Source organism: Urocampus carinirostris, chromosome 17 (assembly GCF_059441175.1).
Source record: "Urocampus carinirostris isolate Australia breed hairy pipefish chromosome 17, RoL_Ucar_1.0, whole genome shotgun sequence".
Lineage (NCBI taxonomy): Eukaryota > Metazoa > Chordata > Actinopteri > Syngnathiformes > Syngnathidae > Urocampus > Urocampus carinirostris.
In genome coordinates, this window is record NC_142365.1 from 17,224,997 (window position 1) to 17,244,458 (window position 19,462).

A 19,462-nucleotide genomic window follows, 5' to 3' on the forward strand; every position below is an offset into this window, starting at 1 on the left:
TAAGGCTCACTTTCAAATCTCTGTCTGGTTTGGGGTGTTTGGTTTTGCCTTATAGTCTGGAAAATATGGTATTATAATTGTCTTGTCGATATCATTATACAGTATTTGTGTTTTTGTTACATTGCTCTTAATCTCATAACTTTAGTCTTGGAATAGTTGTAATATAAATATTTAATTTTGTTATAATCTAAGAGTTATTTTAGGCTGTTTTTGTAAAAATTACTAACTTTGGGGAGTGGGCAGCACGGCGGCGCAGTGGTTAGCGCGTTTGCGGCACAGTTCTGAGGTCATAAGATCGAACCTTCCTGTGTGGAGTTTCCATGTTCTCCCCGTGCTTGCGTGGGTTTCCTCCGGGCACTCCGGATTCCTCCAACATTCCTAAAACATGCATGACAGGTTTATTGGCCGGTCCAAATTGTCCCTAGGTATGAATGAGCAATCGAATTGTCTGTCTTTGTGTGCCCTGCAACTGGCTGGCAACCAGTTCAGGGTGTCCGCTGCCCGAAGATAGCTGGGATGGGCTCCTGCAACCCCGCGACCCTACTGAGGATAAGTGGTGCAGATAATAGATGGATGGAACTTTGGGGAGATGGGTAGGGTTGATCATTCAATGATGCATTCAATGTACATGCTTGGATCGGACCAATTGGATCGGTCTGAAAATTAAACGCTTGTGATGTTCCTTCGCTTTGTTGACTTGAAATTGTTTTAGCTCTTAAAAATGGAAAGATGGAAATGATAGGAAAAAAATCCCTCCAATTAGCAGCCGTCCCTCACTGATTTCATTTCTTTGCCTATTAGATAGATAGCTAGATAGATAGCTAGATAGCTAGATAGATAGCTAGATAGCTAAATAGATAGATAGATAGATAGATAGATAGATAGATAGATAGATAGATAGATAGATAGATAGATAGATAGATAGATAGATAGATAGATAGATAGATAGATAGATAGATAGATAGATAGATAGATAGATAGATAGATAGATAGATAGATAGATAGATAGATAGATAGATAGATAGATAGATAGATAGATAGATAGATAGATAGATAGATAGATACTTTATTATACTTTATTATTATTATTATTTATTTATTAGTAGTATTGGGACTAGCACGTTACAAAGGAGCCCGGCCATAGAATTATTGTTCTCGTTAACGAGTGCTGTAATGCGTCAGTGATATAATTTTGTAACTCAACTGTCGTTACAACATGGTTAATTACTCCACACGGAGAGGCTGCAGTAGCTGGACATGAAACCTGAACCTCTGCATTGTGGGCCTGTGCGCTAACCACCCAGCCGCCGTGACACCCCTTTGTTCACGATGTAACATACTTAAATACAGAGGGGCAGCTGGGTGGTTAGTGAATAGATCCAGGGTTCAATTCCAGCTACAGCAGCCTTACCATGCTGAGTTTGCATGTTCTTCCCGTGCCTCCGGGCACTCCGGTTTCCTCCCACACAAAAAAAATACATGTCAGGTTGATTGGCTGATCCAAATTGTCCCTAGGTGTGAATGAGCGAGTGAGTGTTCTGTCTCTGTGTACCTTGCGACTGGCTGGAAACCAGTTCAGGGTGTCCCCCTGCCGGAATATAGCTGGGAGGGGCTCCTGCACCGCTGCGATACTAGTAAGGATAAGCAGCATGGATAATGGGTGGAACTAAATATAGGTATGGTGGCGCCGTATCAAGCAGATAATACGAGAACGCTGAATTTCTCCTCATGGAGATATTCTACCTACCGCACTCAAAATCCAAGCCAAGTTTACAACTCTAAAATAAAATTATGAAATCAGGGGGTGAATTTACATGCCTGTATTTGGTTGTCAACCGTAGTGAATGGTAGGGAGCACATGGGGAACGGTAATGGCTTTTACAGGACCAACAAAATAAATTGGCCAAACGTAAGCACAATGTTTACGGTAAATGTGCTGAATTCTTGTCTTCTTATTTGTAAAATGTCTTTTGCAACACACCATGCCTGAAGAAAAACAATCATCTTGAACAGTAGCCAGAACAGATCTTCAAGTGTTTTGAAATCCAGAGACAAAATGGATATTGAGTGTTTTGGCTTTGAATATTGCACAAACCAAGAAATTTGAAGGGCTTTCACAGGCTGGTGTGCATGTTTTGTTCTATTTTTTTATGTGGCTGTTTTTAGCAGTTTTATGGGGTCGGCTACTATGCGAGTTTGTATGGGAATTTGTAACTAGTAGTTTTCAAAGTAATCCACTACTTTTTGGTGTCAGTATTTTGGGGGGGAACAAAACTACTTTTTAAACTAACTAATTACTGCTACTAATAAGTGTAACTAATAAGTGTTTTCAAGTAGTGCGCCCAACACTGCATATCTGTGACATTGCTGAAGGTTTTTGGTTTTTCCATTTGACTCTCCTTTTTGGTGAATTCTTACGTGACGCCTCATTTTTTAAGATGGGCTATTTTCAGAGCGTCAAAGCCAGAGATACTCGAGGTTTTATCAAAAATCGAGAACCTAAAAAAAACAATATGTGTCACGGCGCCTGTGCTATTACTACTTTGAGTTCTGTCGTTTCACCGCCAATTAAAGGCAGTGTTATGCCTACTCCTGAAAAATGGTAATCATTTACAGTAACTAGTTACTTCATTCCAAAATCAATTGCTTTACCAGATTACTGTCAACAAAAAAGCGCATTACCCTGAAAATAACTATCTAGTTATATATTAACATGTATACTCACATTGAAGCTGACCCCCTAAAACCACTTTAAAAAATGCCACATAATAAAAGGAATAGAATATAAGGCGTCCACCAACCTGTGGTAGCAGTAAACTCTTCATGTTTCTTGACTTGCGCAATCTTGAGAGCTTGCAAACAAACACTTAACCGAGATAGTCCATATACATTTTGTCTCTGGGCTTCAAACCACTCCAAGATCTCTTTTTAGAATAGAATAGAATAGAATAGAATAGAATAGAATAGAATAGAATATACCTTTATTGTCATTGTTACAAAATGGGTTAACATATTGTGACAACGAAATTGGGCATGACACTCCAGTTTTACACATTCACAGTGAGGTATGAGCCAAGAAGATAAAGGAACAGAGAAGATAAGGTTATAAAACAAGGGGGATAAGGCTATAGTTATAATTTACATGGTATTTACACAAGAAATGTCGGCATGTGGGATGTTACATACAGTGTTGTTGTGATACCGTTGGTATCGTAAGGGTTGTGCAATATTGCATTTGGTGCAAAGTCATCATAGTGCAAAAAAATAGTCAGCATATGCATTGGTGCAAACATAGACAACATAGTGCAGAAAAAAGGAAATGGTCAGACATTGTGCAAGGTGAGCAGTAAACGTAGTGCAGTCGACATGTGCAAGAACATAGACATTAGTACCATTATATTCGTATGAGGTAGTGTTGGCACAAGTTTTCAGTTTTTTTGTGCGGTGTCTGTTACATTTCTGGATACTGTCGTTTTTTTTTCTCCATGCATGGGGTATCGCAAAAATAATTTTACAAATAAAAGGACCAAAATTCATCAAATTTTTACCGTAAATTTTGTGCTCACGTTTCACTTTGTAGTTCCTGTATATCACTACGCGCTGCCTACTATTAGCTACAAAAGACTCAACCAAATATAATAGGGCTAATATCCGAAGGAAGACATTCTTGTTCTCTGTACTTGAAATGGCACCATCAGAACTGTGACCAGTTGTAAAATCGATTATAAATATAAATATGCCCAACCTTATCTGGGTTGGATCTTGTGAGGTTTGACTTTTTTGGACATGTTATTTGTTTTGTGACCCCCTTGTTTGTTTGTTACTTTGTTCCTTGATTTTCCAATTTTCTCTTTGTTTTTGTTTCGTATCTTATCAGTTAAGATTTTCTTTAAACATGATATTTGTTTTGTGACACCATTGTTTTTTGTTACTGTTGTAAAATTGTTTAGTGAATTTCCTGTTTGGTCTTAGTTTCTGGTTTGGATCTTTTCAGGTTTGATTTGGTTTGGACATGTCTTTTTTTGTGGCCCACTTGTTTCTGTGTTACTTTGTTCCCTGCATTTCCGGTTTGGTCTTTGTTTTTGTTCCTGGTTCTGTTATTAAAACCCATACTTATTTTGATCACCTCTGTCTCAGTTTCTAATTCTCCTCGCTTGGGTCCACCCAAACACGTAACAGTGTTACGCTACTCATTTCTGAGAAAAAAGGTCCTTTGTAACGCACTAGACCCAAGGCTGAAAAAAGAGCAGTGTTCTCTTCCAAATCTTGCTCTCCTGTTAATGTTTCCAGCGGATTCTTTTAAAGAAATAGCGAGAAGTTGTGATCTGAAAAAAGCTAAAATATGTTTGCCTCTTTTGAAGGAGGCCTTTCTTCACCGTGGAGTGAAAATGCCGATTATCAAGCCAAAATTGTAAATCCGGCATCGTTAAAAAGCGTTTTATTGGTGGAGCTGCAGAAGCTCATTTGAAAATTGATAAGAGTGGCATCGGCTTTCCAAATTGGAGCTTTCCCAGGATTCATATGCCACTTGTGTGACTGTCGTCATGGCAACAGCATTATACCACACTCTCTCACATTTCCCCTTTTCTGTCTCATGTGAATAACACCGATATTTTTTTGTTTTTGTTCTCTGCTGGTGGGGAAATCGTTCAAGCTTGTATTTTCCGATTCTTGAATCCGTATGAAAGTTGAGCCTCAATGGGAAGCGACCTCGGTGGCGTGCTGAGTTCATGGTCCGTAGAAAAGGAAATCGGCAGATCATTGGGTTTTTTGTTTTTGGGTTATTTTTTTCCACAATGGCTTCCCAGACTCAAAGGCAGCCATTATCAAGCAATGTCGATTCTTCCAATCAGTAAAGAAGAACTCCAGTCCTATTAAAGTAAATCCATTAATAATGCAATTATTCCGATTACAACTTATAAGGGGATTTAGTAAAAAATCAGACTATGCTAATGAAAAAAAAGCAATAAGTGTCTTGACTATACAGACGCCGCCCTACTTACATAAGTTGAATTCGTTTGTAAGTTGCTTCAGTGCTATATGTTGTATGTTTAAGGTTTGTTTAAGTATGTTTGAGGCTTGTATAAGTAACCTGTATTGTTATGTACTAAAAAATAAATATTTTATAAAATATTATGCCTTTATGAAGATTAATAAAGTTAAGTATTACTTACTTTTGGAAGATGCGCTTCAAGAATTGGTGACTTCCTTCTCCGTCGTAAAAAGTGGCAGAAAAAAAGCGATCCAACCATTTTCTCAACCGCATCAATCTTTCTTATTCCACTTTCATTTCAAATGAAACGGCTTGCCTCTTCTTGAAATTTTACACCAACCATATTGAATGGATGCACGGGATATTAAACAATAAAAATGCCAAAATTCTTAGTACACCAGAGATACAGTATAGAATGTTTACACATTAACTCGGAAGAGGAAGCAGATTTCCTCTTCGAGGTGGATGTTGGGTGAGCTCTCACAGCACCACCACACAACGGTAGCAGCGGAAAGAAGACCTACAGTAAGATCCTGTACTGTATCGTGTGTAAACGGTGCACACAATACAAAATCTAACCTACAGCAATGTCTAGATATTTTTCGACATCCCAAAATCTACCATGTTTTGTAAATTAAATGGTCGTAAGTAGGGGAGCGTCTGTACAGTTGTGAGACTTTACAACACTATTAAACACATCAGAAAATGACAAATGATTCATCATTTTAAATTCAACTACAATTCTTTGCATACCTGTCAACCTCATCCAACTGTTCCACTTATTAATGATTGCAATTCCCCTTACGTGATAGAAACCTTACAAATCCAAAGTGGCCCCTTTGTACTCACAGACAGGCAGACTATGTTGAATGAAACAAAGATAGTGTGAACAAGTTGATTTATCAAATAAACAACACAAACAATTCTTTCACCCTTTCAACTCTAGCCTATAACAAAATCTGCTACAAGTTTAGTTCAGCTTGTTAGTTTCCTTTGCAACACAGAGAGCAGAATATCAGTTTCCATAGTCTTACTATACTTTGTACTTTCTTACTCTCTCACTGTTGTCGTTATAGTGACGAAAGCAGAGAAGAACGTTTCTGAAAATATATTTTTTTAATTAAATGAATTCCGTCCCAAATGCACTTTTTCTCCAAAAACTGTTGTACGACAAACGGAAATGATCAAAAAACATGAAATATAGCAAAAATATATCAACTGACAAGTAAGCTTTTGGAAACAGAGAGATTAGGGCTGCAACAAACGATACAATTGGTCGATTATTTCCTTCGATCAATCAGATAAATCTATAATATAAAACCATAACATATCCCAAGCTTTTTTCAAATAGCTTAACAGTAAACAAAAATCCATACAAATGTATCCTCTACACGTGCAGATGTGTAAATATTTTTCTACAAAATGCAAAAATAAAGCGAGGCTAAATCAGAGGAAAATACTTGGCACTTTGTTACATGTTATGTTATTGTACATTGAATGTTTTTATGCACTTTGAGTTGCATTTTGGTGTATGAAAATTATGTTATATAAATTTGGATTTGGATCAAGATGACCTTGTGCATCGAAATACGGTCTCGAGGTGCCACTTCAATTTGTTGCCGGATCAAGAGGATATTCAATGCGCTCTCTTACTTGCATTAATTAATGTGCCGAGTGCCACAGAAATCAAATAAATTATGACATTTGTTTCTAACTCTTTTAATAATTGATTTTAATCGATTTTATTGATTTGTTGCTGCAGCCCGAATAGAGATCATCGCAAGCATATATTCTTTTAACAGCTTCATCACATTTGTGTCTCATAGTTCCTCAAACAATCAGCTTTTTCTTTGGCCGTTTTTTTTACTGAGGATGGAGAAGACGAAGGAGAATGTTGCTGACTTCAGGAGAGAGCACACTGAGCATGCCCCACTCACAATCAACAGTGCTGTGGTGGAAGGGATGAGTAGCACCAAGTTCCAGGGTGTGTATATCAGCGAGGACCTGTCCTGAAGCTTTAACTTTACATCCCTGGCCAAATAAAGCCCATCATTGCCTGTACTTTATCCGCAAACTCAGGAGAGCAAGTGCCCTGACCCTCATCATGGTCTCATTCTACAGAGGCACCATCAAAAGCTGTCCGACCAGATGCATCGCTGTGCGGTATGGCGCATCTACCGTGACCTGCCGGAAGACTCTGTACTGCATCATGAGAGCAGCGGAAAAAGTCCTCAGTGTCCCCCTCACGCCCCTCCTGGACCTGTACAAGTCCTGCCTCACCCGCAAAGCCACTAGGATTGAAGATGACCCCACTTATCCATCTCACAGCCTCTTCAATCTGTTGCCGTCAGAGAGAATACTCTCAGAGCCAGAACCAGCAGGATCAAAGACAGCTTCTTCCATCAGGCTTTCAGGACTCTGAACTCACTCCCTGCCCTACCCCCGCCCATCTATCTGCCTTATCACAAATGAATGCATAACTGCTCTATTTAGATTCCAGCTATACTTTGCACATGATTTATTTGCAACGTATATATTTTTATAATTTTGGACCGAAAAAAGACATAAGAAAACCCCCTGCTATTTGTTCTTGCTGCTTTTGGTTATTTGTATTGTTTTATCTTTTGTATCCATTGCATGTTTTCACATGAAGAAGAGTGAGTAATTTTGTCTGTGCTGTATGTGGTGCATATAGCATATTTGACAATAAAGTTGAGGAAGGTTTAACAAAGAATTGTCCCCTTTATTATAAGAAAATGGATGCTGTTATTAAATGTCAAGTATTTTGGGGGGAACAAAAGCCGATTTTTGACTTGTAACCTTTTCCAGGTGACGATCCTGGTGGACGGCATCCTGAGCAGCACGGGTTACACGCAGGAGGACTACACCATGCTGGGCTCGGATGAACTTTTTTACGTGGGGGGTGGCGTGGATGCCGCTGAGCTGCCCGGTTCGCCCGTCACCAACAATTTCATGGGCTGCCTCAAAAATGTGAGTACGCCATCCATCCATCCAACCATCCGCACCACTTATCCTCACCAAGTGGTAGTGATTCAAGTGAATAGAGTCACGTCACATTTATTTGTATAGCCCTTAATCACAAAATGTCTCAAGGGACTGAACAAGCCACAATGCCACCATGTTGTCATCTAGCATGCGGACAAGGAAAAACTCAATAACCTCAGCATGAGGTAATTAGAAACCTTGAGAAGGGGGCACACAACAGGTACACACCCTTCCGGGATGACCAGGCTGCAATAGACGTTGCTTGGATGACAATACACAAAACTTAGTCAACATTAAAAATAAACATAGGTAATATGAAAATTGTTCAATGAGTCCAGGCTGGCAGCTTCCCATCTCAGTCGGCTGGTGGATGCACATGATGACATTTTCTAAGTCCATGTGCTGGTGCGCTGACTCATCCCGGTACGTCCTTCTCCCTCATTTTGCCACCAGCGAGGCAGCCGTAAAGGACAGGAAAAGGAAAGTATGAGGTCGGCATCAATCATAGGCCAAAGAATAGAAGTGTGTCTTAAATCTAGATTTAAACTTTTTCCCTGAGGTTGCAGATCTTATCTCAGGGGGGAGAGCATTTCACAGCACCCGGGCCCGGATGGAGAACGCTCTCGAACCTGCAGATCTCTTCATGTCTCTTGGAGTAACAAGTAGACCAGCCTTTTCCGGGAAATCAAATCAGAGAGATAGTCAGAGAGAGTCTATGTAATCTTTGGTGAATTCTGTCTCTTTTTAGAGAACTCGCTCTTTCAGCTCAACTCACTAAAAACAGCCGGTGTCCTACCGAAACGTACTATCTTGTCAAGACGTCCTACCATATGCTAATCTAAATGCAGTTTTGTTTTCTTTATAAACAAGTAAAACCAGCAATGTTGACTCTCAGAGTTATTGCAAATGGAACTTTGACTGATGATATAAAACCGAGGTTGGCATGAATACATACACTGCGTGATTACCGTAGTCAACAAACACCATGCTAAAAATCTACCCAGTAAAAAATTATACCAAATCAATGAGTCACATAAACACGTAAATTGTAAGTACTCACCACTTTCAATTGAATGCATCATCGCTTTCAAAGGCACATATCATAGGCAGAACGAAAACTTCAAAATCAGTGTGTGCATGTGCCTTGGTAGGATATCTCAATCGGTAGAGAGGAATTTCAGAACACCGGCTCTTTTGACTCCAAACGGCTCTTCCAATTGTTTGTATTGCTTTAATCCATATATCAACAATTATTACGTAATAGTATGAATGAATGGCCCCTATTGTCGGTATACAAGTATAGCTTCTCCTTTTAGTGCTAGTAAAACAAACCAAGTCAAGTCATTTTTATTTGGATAGCCCTTAATTACAAAGAGTCTCAAATGGCTGAACAGCTCAAAAACTATTGCAAACTACAGACTATTATGACACCATCCCAAAAAGGTAAAAATGTGCAAAAGGATCAATATGTAAAAAAAAAAAATCTATATTTTAATGGTATATAATATATATGTGCACATGTGCTCTGCTAAGGCACTGAGTGGAGTAAATATTTATCTGGGAGGGGAGGAGGCAGGCAATTACATGCTGTTCTGCTCTCACTGTCCTGCAGCCTCATCACACACACAATATGACTTAAAGATATTGGAAACAATAAAGCCAAAAAAGAAACTAAAAGTCTCCAAAGCTAGTAAAATAATAATAATAATAATAATGAGAAGAAAAAAAAAAGTATTGGGGGCCTCTTTAATTAGTATCATTACTGATTTAGTAGGTTGTCTTGTCCCTAAATAAACCGTGCCACACAACCTGACATACATGTTTTTGGAATGTAAGAGGAAACCGGAGTGCGCGGAGGAAACCCACACAGGCACGGGGACAACATGCAAACTTCACACGTGGAGGCTGCGGTAGCTGGATTTGAACCCAGAACCCCAGCACCGTGGGGCTGCGCGCTAACCACCCATCCGCCATGCTGCCAGTGTTCCTAACAGTTGAAAGTACAGACGCTGCCCGAATTACGAACGAGTTAGGTTCCGTACGATCGCTCGTAAGTTGAATTTGATCGTAAGTTGCTTTAGTGCTTTTTTGTATGTTTAAGGTTTATATAAGTACGTTTAAGGCTTGTATAAGTAAAATGTATGGTTTTGTACTAAAAAAATAAACATTTAATAAAATAGTATGCTCTATAAAGATAAATAAAGTGAGGTTTAACTCACTTTTGGGAGATGCGCTTCAAGAGGTCCTCCTCTGTGGTAAAAAGTGGCCGAAAAAAAGCGTTCTGACCATTTTCTCAACCGCATCAATCTTTCTTATTCCACTTTCATTTCAAATGAAACGGCTCGCCTCATCTTTGCACCAACCATAATGAATGGATATTGCATGGAAGATATTAAACAATAAAACCGTCAAAGCGACACAGTGCACGTTGTTATGATATTACACGAATCAGGGAGTAGAAGCTGGATTTCTTCTTCAGGGTGAACTCTGGGTGCCCTCTCACTTTGCCATGCGGCGGAAAGAAGCATTAGAGTACTGTCCTCTACTAGGAAAAAGCTGCACACAATACAGAATCTAACTTACAACAATGTCTGGATATTTTTCGACATCCCGAAAAAAGTAGAGGAGCGTCTGTAATTGCATTCCATGATGGGTTCCTTTGTAATGGTAATAGTCCCAACACTGTTCAACACGTTACAAAACATGCAAGCGATAAACATTATTTGCAAAAGGTCCATGTAGGAAAATGCAATGAAATAAAATCTAATTCTTGTACTGGGCCACAAAACGATATGCCATTCCAATGAAATGTATTTTGTCCCTCACCTTGCCCAATAACCAACTCGGGAATCCTTGCCATGTGCTTTTAAATGCTGCCTGCATTCTAAAGGCAAGGAATGTATTTTGCTTCCATTTCAAGGTGGCTTTTGGATGTGGTTTGCAAGATTTGCCAGTTTTTTTTGTTTTTTTTTTTTTTATCTCTGGTGACTTTTTAACCTTGCCAAATAATCGTCCCACGAATTCCTGCCTTTAAATTCTGCCTCCTTTCCTTATGGAAAGCAATGCCGTTTTGCTTCCATTTCAAGGCGTCTTTTGGATGTCATTTTGAAGATTTGCTCTGCGCTCGGCGTGCAAATGAAGATGTTATTTATGGGCGGGTTATTGTCCCGGCATGACTGCAACCTCCGCTCCGTGGGCGGCGCGGCACGACACCGTGGCGGCGGAGACTGAATCGCGTCATCCGTGACCGCTTGATGACAAACAGCAAGAAAAAAGCAAATCTGGCAAACATGGCCTGGGAAAACCGGGCCAGGAGAGGCCCGGCCAGGTTCAAAGACAGCTCGTCCAACTGGGAGCTTTTGTTTTCCACGGGATGATGATGTTGTGTTCATCCGAACGCACCAAACGTTTTCGCTCGTTACGTTAGATGATGCCGTCACTCAGTTAGCAGCTTTTTGTCTCTTGCTATACCTGTGAGGCCAACTCTGAAACATACAGCTATTGTAGTGAACAGCGTTTGCATACCACTTATTCCTGCTTTGAGGTAGACCATTGTGAGTTTTAGCTTAGTTTTTATGTAGCGTCTGTTGCTGTTGGTATAGTTTTGTCCGGCTAGCGCCCCGCTAATGTCAGGACTGACGAGGGCTTTCCTGTTTTGTTTGAAAATGATGTGAAATGATCTGCATTTATATAGCGCTTTTCAAGTCAATGACTTTCCAAAGCGCTTTACAGTGTGCTTCACATTTCCCAATAGCGGCCTTGTATTGCACCCATGTAAGACGCTAACCTGCTTATTGGGGGTATTAGGGGTTCAGTGTCTTACCCAAGGACACTTCGACATGTAACACGGACAAGCCGGGATTCGAACTGGGATCCCTTGATCCCAAGACGAGCGCTCTACCTCGCTCTACCTTGCTTCTGGATGGCGATCGATTGCTGCTCGCAGCGTGTTTTTTGATCAGTTAACTTGGTGTTAGCACTGGTTTTGCCGTGTTCCATGATTTGTTTTTTTCTTGACCGACTTCAGGTTTTTGGATGTGGCCATTGCCGCTTTTTGTTGACGTTGTCCCTGGGCAACCTGGCAAACTCCATGTTTGGCACGGGTTTTGCCACGTCCCTTGGTTTATTCATGCTTGGCTTTGCGTTCATCGCTGTAGCCATTGCTGTTGTTTGTTTGTTTTTCCTGGTTAATCTGGTTGCTCACCACTTGATTTTTGATCGGCCAGCCTGACTCATTAACTCTTTTACTTATTAACACAACAACAATAAGGCGACTGGTTTGCTAGGGTGCTGGTGTCCCTCCGATGTCTCACACAGATCAGGATGATAAAGACAAGACATGCTGTCTTTATACACATTAGCTCGGAAAATATACCCATGAAATATATTTAAAATGTATGCTCAAACACGCACTAATTTGTCACATTTTGCATTTTTAAGAATTTGGTACTATTTTTAAAAACGTTTTTCCTTTTTGTGCCTCTCATAAGCAGGAAAAAAGGAAAATAACAAAGCATAATTGACATCTCGCTGGCGTCCAAATGCGTTTCTTTTCTTTTTGTTCCCGTCACCTGTAGTGACACATTTGACAGTTTGGCCTTTAAATAAGTTCCTTTCTGCTTTCTGCCCACTGGTTGCTTTTCAACATGTATTTATCCGTCACAGCATTTTTTTCTTCCGTTGCTATCCAGCACCATTCGCTGTTTTTGTGGGTCTTCGACCACACAAAAAAGAGTAAACCATTGGAAATTAGTGAATTAGCGGGATTTGCACACTGTCTCTTTAAGAGTGGACGCTTCTTTGCAGTTGTGTGGTAAAAGATGTGGTTTCAAGTCATGGAATAAGCGCTTCCTAGTGGTAAGAAAATGTTTAAATAAAAAATACTCCATTGATTTCAATGGTAAGCAAAAATACATGGACTATCACATAAATGTATTTTTTTAAGATACTTTTATGTTGTAAAAAATCATATCTATTCAACATAAGATGAAAATTAAATAGGGGGAGCTCACATTATTGTCGGTCATCTTGCTTCCCCCAAAAAACTTTCTCCCCTTTTTCTTTTCTTTTTTTTCCCTCCTTTTTTTCTTTCCTTCTATTGTATTTTATTTTACTCTCAGTTTTCCTTTTCCTACTTCTCTTTTTCCTTCTTTTATTTTCTATTCTCCTTTCTTTACTTGTCATTTTTTCTTCCCTCCTTACCTTTTTTTCTTTCATCCTTCCTTTTTTCCAAAGATGTCATGCTGTAGGCAGTAAATGAGTCTTATCTCAACGTAGTTTTCCAATTTCTGACATTCTCGATTTTCGTTGTTAAAGGATTTCAGTCTAATACGTAACTACTGAGTTATCCGTACACCAAGTGGACCTAGGAAGATGTGTTGGATGTTACCTGAGAGTGACTGGAGCTACCTACTGTTAATTTAGAGTGATCTAAAGAACGACGCCTAGAACGGTCTGCACGTTAACTAAAGCAAGCATCTCAATTCTACTTAAAGTCCCTAGGACGCAGATAACAAAAACACACGAGCCAAAGGGACAAAAAAAAATTCTGAGTAGCGCAGATTGCCTTTTGCCCCTCCTGGCCAGATACCTGTCCGACAACAGAAGCTTTCCTACCTGTATACACATACAGATTAACATGCAACATCACATAACGAAACAAGAATAACAATGACCAACATACATTTTGGTCCTAACTTGAAATTTTCCCGTCGCTCAGGTGGTCTACAAGAACAACCAACTGCGTCTGGAGCTGTCGCGGCTAGCTGAGCAGCGTGACGCCAAAGTAGGGGTCCACGGCAATCTGCAGGCGGGCTGCAGTGGCGGCGTGGAGGCCCCGGGGCCCGTCAGCCTGGACCGGCCCTCTGCCTTTCTGGCGCTTCCCGGCTGGAGCAGCAAGCGGACAGGAACGGTTTCTCTGGACTTCCGCACCAGCGAACCCAGCGGCCTGCTGCTCCTGGGCCAGGGAAGCCCGTCCCCCGGTGAGGCCCGGGCCGACTTCCTGGCCCTGGAGCTCCTGGACGGTTTCCTCTATCTGGTTCTGGACGTGGGCTCGGGTAGTGTTAAGGTTCGAGCCCCCGGCGAAAGGCTGGACGACGGCCGCTGGTGCCACGTGGACTTGCAGAGGAAAGGGCGCAACGGTAGGAAAGGGTCTTGGAGTGGGGTCGGGCAACCAAGATTATACAGTGGTAGCCCTTTATATGAGCATCTCTAAATACAAGAAATTTGATGTACAAGTTTTATTTGGAACAAAACTCTTGCTCACTTTACAAAGGAAAGTCCAGGTTTGAATGGTCACATGATCCGAAAACCCGTAACATTTTATAAACATTGCATTATTACAAACAAAATTGTCATGAAACAGTCAAATACTACAAAGTTGACAGATTTTTAAGGGAACAGAAAGTGCGACAGAAAAATCTTAAAATAAATTAACAAAATGAAGTCAAAAGAAAAATTAGAATGATGACATGTTTTCAACACAAGGGGGGTCATTAGCATATCATATATATTTTGCACTTTTGGGAATGTTTATTATATAAAAAAAAATTAACCAAATTGTAATTATTTATTTTTTTTACAAAATAAAGGTAATGTTTTTTTTTCAATTCTTTTTGAAGGATTAAAGCTACATTTATTGCTCTTTCTTCATTTTAGTTTTGTATGATTAGTGCAAATGTATTTATGATCAATGGATAAGGTGGTAAGAAAAGATTATCTTATATATTTGCAGGTGTACAGCACCCATGTGTATGTTTTTTTGTTTACTGTTATTTAACATTTGGATTTTTTTAATGGTTTTGTATTATAGGATAGTCTGTTGTTTTGTGCCCTATATTTCCATTTGTCAAAAACGTCAATGTTTGAATAAAGGACGAAATAAAAATGTGTGGTTAAAAAATCAGATGAATCAAATAATTCAAAAAATAATCTACTAATTTATTGATTTTTAAAATAATTGTTAGTTTCAGTCCTATTAGCAATATTATATGACATTGTTGTCAACTATCAGTTACCTAGATGAACTCAGCAAGATGAGATCTGTCATTTTACATTTTTTTCCCGTGTAAACGTTGTTAAACTGCGTACACAGTTTTAAATGAAGAAAAAACTTCAAAAATACAGACTGCCTCTATGGTAAGTGCTCATAATAAACTCACATTTTAATTCGATGATATCAACTTGTTTATCCCTTTCCTCTATTGTTTATGTTTAGTTAACATCTGAATGTGTTTTAGGGATTAGGAAGATGTTTTTTGGTAGCTATTTAGGATAATTTTGGAGGCTGATTCGTTTTTAATGATTTTATATGGGAAACATTTGCTCATTACACGAGCAATTCGACGTACGAGCACGATCGTAGAACAAATTCAGCCCGTATGAAGAGGTAGCACTGTAATGTGAATGCGAGGAGGCAGGGGAGGCTCTCTGTCTGCTTGTGTTACTGCGTCTCCTGCGCTCGGCAAAGATTCGCAAGCCGGGAAGTCAACATATGCCAGCTCGGATACAGTCAGTGTGCCGTGCCCTTGCCGGCCTATGCTGCAGCGGGCACGCATGCATACACAGTGAGATTTTTAATTACGAGGATATTTTTAGCTGCCATCGTCTTGGCAGAACCTTTGACTTCAATTATATGACTAAATGCCGATTGACAGTCGGCTGCGAGGAGAGCCCCCAGTCGCTTTGCCTCTCCTGCCCCAGCTTCTGGTAGAGCCCCCTGGCCGCTTTGGGGCTCCCTGTCCCTGCTAAGAAATGTGTGCTATATCCTCTATGGTTGTTGGTTGCTTTTTTGTTTAGTTTTCTTTTTTTTCAGTTTAGTTTTTGTTTTTGACCATTTGTTTGTTTGTTTGATTCTGTGTTTTGTCTATCTATCCATCTACCTTGGTCATATCCCTCAAGAGGGGTGACCGACAGCAAGACAAACACATACAATAACAAATAAAATAAAATAAAAGGAAAATAAAAGGAAAATAAAAAGGGAAACAAGAGCAAAAAAAAAAAAACAGACACATAATTTTTGGCCAACCCAAATGCCCACAACACCCAAACAAGTTGGGCACCTCGGCACCTAAGTTGGTCATGCTTTCGTCCCTCCAGATGAAATGGGACACGAGATAGCGGCCATGTCACCCGTGTCAGGGTGAAACAACACACGGCTGTTCAATCGCAGGGCCCCACAGCTTTCACTGGTTTACCCCTGCCGCATCATACAGGTGCCCTGCCCATCCCTTAGAACGCGTCCAAACGTCCCACTATCCTTTCACAACACCTCTCCCCTCATTCTTATCACCTGTGTTTTGTAATCAAACGTGATCCTTTTTTTCAAGCACCACAGCTTCTGGTCATGCTTCCCTGCACTTGGGCTTACCCAAAACTCAACAGAACTATCTGACAACAAATCTTAGTGGAAAGTAATGTCAGGATTTGGTACACCACCTTCCTTCCCCCAAAGGGTGCCAACTAGATTTAGAGCAAGCCTAATATCTTCACACCGGGTTCTGATTACCCCGACTGGTTGGACAACATACTGGGTCATGCCATTATTACCATCAATATCACCATCTCGAGCAGCACGGCGGCGCAGTGGTTAGCGCGTGTGCGGCACAGTTCTAAGGTCTTGGGAACCTCCGGTGTGGGTTCAAATCCAGCTACCGGACTTCCTGTGCGGAGTTTGTATGTTCTCCCCGTGCTTGCGTGGGTTTCCTCCGGGCACTCCGGTTTCCTCCCACATTCCAAAAACATCCATGTCAGGTAAATTGGCCGGTCCAAATTGTCCATAGGTGTGAATGAGCGAGCGAGTTGTCTGTCCCTGTGTGCCCTACGATTGGCTGGCAACCAGTTCAGGGTGTCCCCTGCCCACTGCCCGATGATTGCTGGGATGGGCTCCAGCACCCCCGCAACCCTACTGAGGATAAGCAGTGCAGCTAATGAGATGAGATGAGATGAGATCACCATCTCTTTGTTCTCTAGGTCCATCTTGGTTTGTGAGGTTTGGTTATTTTTTCTTGTCCAGACAGTTTTGTTGTAGTTTTTGACAATGTGTTTGTTTATTACTGTGTTCCTGGGTTATTTTTTTAAACATTACCCTTTTTTGCAAGCACCACAACTTCTGGTCTTGCTTCCCTGCACTTCCCTGCAACTCATCAAATAGGAAATATTTTTACAAAATAACGATCAAGCTCTTTTAGGTATGAATACATATTAAACCGAGATGTTATTGACGCACAGATGAAGACGTGGGGAGACTGTTTAACCTATCAGAATGTACGATGCAAATCAGTCTTTCTGGTACTGGCATATCAGTGTGATGATGAGATAATGTCTAATGCATTTTCTCATGTCATCTGTACCACTGATGGTCTATTGATAAAGTGTCAGCTACCTTACTGCCACAACCTTGATTCAATTCCCATTGCAAACAATGTTTTGCGGATAGTCCGCCAGTGACACTTATAAACTAATCATTCATTGCATTTTTAAAATCTGTACGTGTATAGAGCCCAATAATGATACACGAACAAGCATGGTAGCTCTTTTTGTAGTGTCGTTCTCATGTATCTAATATGTGTTCTGTGCGCTTTATGAATGGGAAATATATGACAAAAGACTTTTTTGTGGGTGTGGCTTATATTCTGGTGCGTCTTATAGTGCTGAAATACACTCATCTGTTTTTGCACCAATTATTATTTATCGTTTTGTCAAACGTTTGTGGGATGCAGGTTCCCTGGCAGTGAACGGCAAGAGTGTCCCGTTCCGGGCCAATGAGGGCAGCGAAGTCCTGGACCTGGAGGGTGACGTGTACCTGGGGGGCCTCCCGGAGGAGCGGCAAGGACCAGGTCCTCCCCCGGAGGTGTGGACGGCCTCACTGGGTTTAGGGTTCGTGGGCTGCATTCGCGACTTCTTCGTGGATGGGCGTAGTCGAGACCTTCGCCGATTGGCCCGGCTGCAAGGGGCCCTCCACGTCAGCCCTGTATGCACCCGCGAGACGCACGGTCGGTGCAACCGGGACACCTGCGCCAACGGGGGCCGCTGCCAGGAGGGTTGGAACCGACACATTTGCCACTGCGAGGCCACCGGATTCCTGGGGCCCAACTGCGACAAAGGTAGGTTGTGCAGCCTGCCCATCTGCTTTTAGTGTTCGCTCAATTTTGTTTGTTTGTGGCTTTTTATTTAGGCACAGTACACAAAAACAACCTCAATCATTAAATAAAAAAGGGAAATGATAAACGATTTGCACAAATAACAGCTGTGCATTAGACCTCTTTCCGTGTTGCATGCATTTTTAAGATCAAGCGGCATAATTAACGTCAGCTTATACCAAAAAACAGAAATCACAATGCATGATTATTTAACGATTCTTTGTGTGAAATAGCTGCAAATAAGTATTTAAAAACCTGTAAAAATGATTGTTAATATTTGGTACAGTAGCCTTTGTTTGCTATTACAGAGGTCAACCGTTTTTTTGTAGTCTTTCACCAGGTTTGCACACACCTGCAGTGATCTTGGCCCACTCCTCCACAGAGATCTTCTCTAGATCAGTCAGGTTTCTGGGCTCTCGCTGAGAAACACGGAATTTGAGCTTCCTCCAAAGATTTTCGATTAGGTTCAGGTCTGAAGACTGGCTGGGCCATGCTAGAACCTTGATATGCTTCTTACGGAGACACTCCTAGGTTTTCCTGGCTGTGTGCTTCGGGTCGTTGTCGTGTTGGAAGACCCAGCCACGAACCATTTTCAATGCTCTGACTGAGAGAAGGAGGTTGTTCCCCAAAATCTCACAATACACGGCCCCAGTCATCCTCTTTAATTCACTGCAATCGTCCTGTCCTATGTGGAGAAAAACACGCCCAAAACATTGTTGCTACCACCCCATGCTTCACAGTAGGGATGGTGTTCTTCGGGATCGATGATACACAGGTGTTCAAATACGTATTTGCAGCTGTATCACACAAATAAATTGTTAAAAAATCATGCATTTTGATTTCTGGATTTTTTTTTTTAGTTTTTCTCTCTCACTGTGGACATGCACCAACGATGAAAATTCCAGACCGCTCCATGATTTCAAAGTGAGAGAAATAGCAAAACAGCAGGTTGTTCAAATACTTATTTTCTTCACTGTAAACATGTGCCCAAAGGGAGTAAGCTAAGGCCAAAGATTTTAATTGCTTACCTCTATTCCATTTCTTCCTCGCAGGGAAAACATACTCAATATCAAAAGAAAACAGAATCTCACCCCACAAAGAAGAATTGGAAAATTAAGATGTGACATTTCAAACTTATAATAGTATCTCCAGTGACTCATTTAACACACAATACCCCCAAAAAATCCCTCGATATATTAGTCTTCTGTTCTATATTCTTTGAAAGTATATAAAGTAGATGATTTCGGGTGGCATGATGACTTTTCAATATTGTGCGAGAATAGGTTCTAGATTCCCCTGAGATGATGAGATTCTGCTCTGTAGA

The 19,462-nt window shown here is 40.8% G+C and overlaps 1 protein-coding gene across 5 annotated transcripts in view; it reads left to right on the forward strand.

The window, feature by feature from the left end:
* Positions 1–19,462, forward strand: part of LOC148349381 (neurexin-2-like) — a 202,700-nt gene that overhangs the window by 86,741 nt on the left and 96,497 nt on the right. For all 5 annotated transcript variants that reach the window (XM_088321652.1, XM_088321656.1, XM_088321655.1 and 2 more), the window contains 3 exons: positions 7,823–7,984; positions 13,719–14,139; positions 17,719–18,102. In XM_088321652.1, coding sequence (XP_088177778.1) covers positions 7,823–7,984; positions 13,719–14,139; positions 17,719–18,102 — 967 coding nt within the window. The remainder of the gene's footprint in view (positions 1–7,822; positions 7,985–13,718; positions 14,140–17,718; positions 18,103–19,462) is intronic.